Genomic DNA, 4,887 nt, shown 5'->3' on the forward strand with positions numbered 1-4,887 from the left:
AGGGCAAACATGTCCGCAGGGCACAGCCGGGGGCGCACAGCCTGGACTTCGGGACACTGCGATAGGGAACGGGGGACTCCACACAGGAAGCCGGGCAAAGATGGCGAGCGGAGACAGCGGGAGAAGCGCGGAGTCGTCCTACTGAACAGCAAATGCCCCTGCCTCTTGGATGCCCCCCCACCCCCATGCCGGCCTTCCTCTTCCCGCCCGCCACTCTCTGCAAACCCTGTTCTCTGCAGAGACTGCGCCAGCGAAAGACCCTGGGGCAGTGGAGAAAGGCTTTGTAGGTACAGTCAGCATACCCCAGTAAGGAGGTGTGCCTCATAGACACTTTTCTGTTTGGAATTTGAAGGAAACAAAGCAGAACAAGATGGGGGGTTTTCTGTTTGTGTTTTTGTCCATTTTGGAACCGGCCACACCGCGCTCAGCCAGTGAGCGCACCGGTCATCCCTATATAGGATCCGAACCCGAGGCGGGAGCGCTACTGTGCTCCGAGCGCCGCACTCTCCCGAGTGCGCGACGGGCTCGGCCCAGAAGAAGATTTTTGATTTCTTTTTTTTTTTTTTCCTTTTTATCTTTTTTACTGACCGGTAACGGAATCGCAACCCTCGGTGTCGCACCCTTACCAGGGACCAGCAACAGGATCGCAACCCTCAGTGTTGCACCTGCACCGTGCTCAGCCAGTGAGCGGGAACCGGTCTCNTGCTCAAATCAAAATCTTGCAGGGTCCTGAGATAAGAGCGAAGATGAGAACAGAAACCAGAGGAGGCCTTGGCGAGACCTTGTACCTGACCACAGAAGCAGACCCCTAACACATCTTCTCTCCTGCTTTTCACCTCCCACATTCCATTCCCTCAACCCTCCTTAAAATACTCCCCACTAGACATAAACCTTTGAGATGGGATAGTCTACCATCTCCTTCAACTGAATACATCTACTTTTCTAACACCAACCATTTGACTTCTGAGGTTTTTTCCTTCTCAAGGGGGTGGGCAACAGAAGTTCAGTAACAAACATGCAGAGGATGTTATAGTTCTGTTAGGAGAATCTGGCAGAACTAGAGACAGAAAACAAAGTAAACAAAAAAGTGAGGTAGTATTACCTCCATGAAAGCTATTTAGGCAATGTAAACTTCAGAAAGTTTGTGGAAAAAATTATTAAAAGATAATACAAATCTTTCCATGAATTTTTTGAATACCCCTCATACTTACATAGTCATAAGAAAACAAATTTTGAACTACATGATTTAATTAAATTGAGGAAGAAGGGGACGTGAGGGTGACGAGAGTTCTAACTTCTCATCTCACACAATTGAAATATAGTGGCTAAACTTCAGGAGTCTAGAAAAGGCTGTATAATCCTACTATTTTTTAATATGTAGATTAAGTACTGATTAAATATCTTAAAAAGCTAAAGGTGATGGCTTTCAGAGAGTAGAACTGTTAAAGTTACTTAACTTTCTAAATACGCTCATGCTCAGGCTATTATCACTTGGCAGCCAGATATTGCTCCTTCTATGTGAAAAGGAAGAGCTCCTAGCTAAAGGAAGCGCGCGAAGCAACATGACATTGATACAGGTCCACTGGACTAGTCTTCAGGAAATTGGAATTGTAACCCAAAGGAGCTACTGAGTCCTGTGTTCTCAGGCAATTTACTGAACTACAGCTTGCTCTTCTTTACAATGGGAGGCTCAGACAGCTTGCCTATGTTGGCAAGGAGACGCCTGACGGAGGTAAGGCTAAGTGCTGTGAGTTGGCAGTTTTGTTCTATGACAAAAATTGAGCAATAGATGAAAACTCCGTTGATGTTTATTACCTCATTGATGCTCAATGTATCAGCACCCAATAATTACAAAGCCCTGTATGAGTCCTCTTCCTTATTCACCTTTTTCAACTCCCTCCTGCCTCCATACGTGTAAATTTTAAACATTTCCATGTTTCATTGCTAGAAATTGTTCTGCAAATCTAAATTCATGATTCAGTGAGGAACTGGGAAAGAGCATAGAACAATTGGGACAAAAGTTCTTAAGGATGAAAAGATACAAACTGAACCAGTGGAAGGGAGGGGCTGTGAACTTCAGGAGCATTATCACACTTAAGATTAAAAGCTAGGATTCTACAAGCCAGAAATGACTCAAAAGTTTTGGGATGTTTAGGGATTCAATGAGCTGCTACCTGAGTTGAGTTTCCCAAGAACTGGGACAAAAGGAAACAGCTTATTTTGAGCCAATGAAAAGAATAAACTGAGAACAAAGGGAGAAGTGTTGTAGGCACCTTCGGCTGGAACTGGCTCTGCATTACCATGGGGCAGGAGACAGAAAATAGAACCTGGATTAAATCTGCTTCACCTAGTTTTTCCTTTTTATTCTGTAGTGCCAATTCCATTAGCACCCAGTTAAGAACCTACATGTGCTTTCCTTTGATCCTAAATACTTATGCCTTTACCTTTCTCTTCTTCGATTTGTAGAATCTGGGCATTCTGGTTTTTTAACGCTGGACATTAGAGAGGGCCTAAGCAAATTCAAGGACAGCTAACATTTACAGTATACTTAACCATCAACCATGCCAGGCCTTTCACTTGCATTATCAATTCAGTCATCAAAAACCTTGCACAGTCACTCACCCAGTAAGTGGGAGAGCTGAAACCCGACTTTGAAGATCACCCCTTTTTACTACTGTGTCTGCTTTCTAGTGTGCTGGAGTCACACACCAAGAGCCTATATGAGAGATTATCAGATGAGGCCCTCAAGACAAACGTCTTGAAACAGGAGGTCAGGTTGCCATCTCCCATCTCCATACATAACGAGATGTGGGTATTACAGTAATAGTACGTGGTAGAACTGGAAATCCTGACAAAAATCAAAAATGCTCCACGATAAGGCTCTTTTTCCCTAAACTTAGCTAAATCTTAATCAAAATCTTTTGAGCTACATTTAAACCATGGAACTGCCTACTATCTCTTCATATTGGTAAGAATGACACTCAAACTCTCCCTAAGATGTGTGAACTAGACTGATGACGAGTTCTTTTATCCTAATATGCCTTAAAAACAAAACTAAGCACTATGCCTTCACATATGAAAGCAGAGTTCAGATACCCCATTATCTGCTTGCTTCTATGGACCTTACTTACAGTGAAGGTTCTGGTTACACTGAGATTACATTAATGAGGGAGTACTTATTTAAGCTAGTTTTGACACTTAAGTATTATTTTATTTCCAGCACTTATGTTCATCCTTGAGTTACAAAGTTCTAGTACAACCTAGGGGGCTCCTTTTAAATATGTCTACCTATTTGTGATGGACAAACCAACAGGAACCATCAAACCACTGTGTAATTTACTTATACAACCTATCTCCCATAGAAGACATATTTGGCCTAGCATTTTTCATAGCTCTAGTACAGTCTTGCAAAGCACCCTAGGATTTCACTGATCCACATCTAACGGTGCCTAAAAAACATCTATGCTTCCTATCTTGTCACATGAATCCATGCATGTCCCAGACTTTCAAAAGCAGTGATGTTTATCAAAATCAGCATTTTGCCTCATGGAAACATAGGCAGCATCTGGTAGTAAAGAGGGCAACAAGATGTGACTTAAGCAGAACTGCATGAAAACTAGAGTGATTTCATCATTCTGCTTTGCAATAGAGTTATTTCCAGAAATTAACTGATTGAAAAGCAGAAAATAACTATGTTAAAATTTTACTAACTCAGAAAAGGCTGAAAGTTGGATTTAACAGTTTATTATGATTTATAAGTGTCATTTTAAAAACACCAGTTGATTAAACCATGTAGAAATAAGTATGCAAAAAGTCTGCAAAACAAATATACTTTAAACATGTTTAAGTAGATAGACGATCTGAAATTTCAGTCATTCAGTCACTTCATTACTACGCTATGGCAGCCAAGTAATCCTTCACTTCAGTAGGAGTAAGCCTCCGAAATCCAGCTTCATTGCAGATTCCAACTTCTATGTTATCCTCTGTCATTTGCCCTTCAAAGCTTTCCTATTAAGGAAGAAGGAAAAAGGTCAATTTTCCAAGCAGTTAATTATAATAGCAATTTAAATCCTGTTGTTAAATGTTGAACTAACCTTTAGGGTTAAGATGGCTGTATGAATGGCATCTTCAAGCTCCAGATCTTCATTATATCTAAAGCATTTTTTAAAAAACAATGACTTATGACGCTATTGACATTCTTTATGACTATTTAAATACAATGATAGCAGCAGCATATGATTTTTTTTTAATCTAAAACACTCTTAAAAATATTAAATCACACATTAATACTTTTGGTCATTGAGATAGCTGTCACTGGATAAGATATTGACAATTATTTGGTGCCCAATTCCCAGCATCATGAAAAGAGCGTAACACTAAAATGACTTTATTTTAGGAAACTTCTTAAACATAAATACGCTCATGCTCAGATATGGAGGCAATATAATTATAGTCAAATATAAATCAGAAAATCAGACCTTTGTTAAAATACCTTGTTTGTTCTTGCTATATGTTACAACATGGGAAATGTTTAGAAGACTCAATGCAGAAAAGGAAAAGAAAAGTGCTTTAAGGTCCTAAGATTATTAAGCTTACCATTTAATCCCAGGCCCAAAATTTTTAATAACCTTATGTGAAAAATGTACTGAAAAGGTACATCTGTTAGTTAAAGTCAATTACAAAATTCTCCCGTTTAAAAGTCAGACATTTTTGGAGCATTACAAAAACACTGAGTCTAGAATACAGCTGGAAATAAATGAGAGCAGGTTATTGCTCTCAGGCACTGACAGCAGATTTTTTACATAGTTCTCCACTCTTTATCAAACACTTACAATCACACAGTTAATCTACCTTCAACACAGATATTTGGTTTCACAATTTTTTTTT

At 40.0% G+C, this 4,887-nt stretch overlaps 1 protein-coding gene across 1 annotated transcript in view; it reads right to left on the minus strand.

The window, feature by feature from the left end:
- Positions 1 to 3,728: 3,728 nt before the first annotated feature.
- Positions 3,729 to 4,887, minus strand: part of PSMA2 (proteasome (prosome, macropain) subunit, alpha type, 2) — a 13,715-nt gene continuing 12,556 nt past the window's right edge. The window contains exons 6-7 of the mRNA XM_008589439.1: positions 4,095 to 4,187; positions 3,729 to 4,008 (exon numbers count right to left, since the gene is read on the minus strand). Coding sequence (XP_008587661.1) covers positions 3,892 to 4,008; positions 4,095 to 4,187 — 210 coding nt within the window. The 3' untranslated portion in view covers positions 3,729 to 3,891. The remainder of the gene's footprint in view (positions 4,009 to 4,094; positions 4,188 to 4,887) is intronic.

This window comes from Galeopterus variegatus, unplaced genomic scaffold (assembly GCF_000696425.1).
Source record: "Galeopterus variegatus unplaced genomic scaffold, G_variegatus-3.0.2 Scaffold5447, whole genome shotgun sequence".
In the NCBI taxonomy this organism is placed as follows: domain Eukaryota; kingdom Metazoa; phylum Chordata; class Mammalia; order Dermoptera; family Cynocephalidae; genus Galeopterus; species Galeopterus variegatus.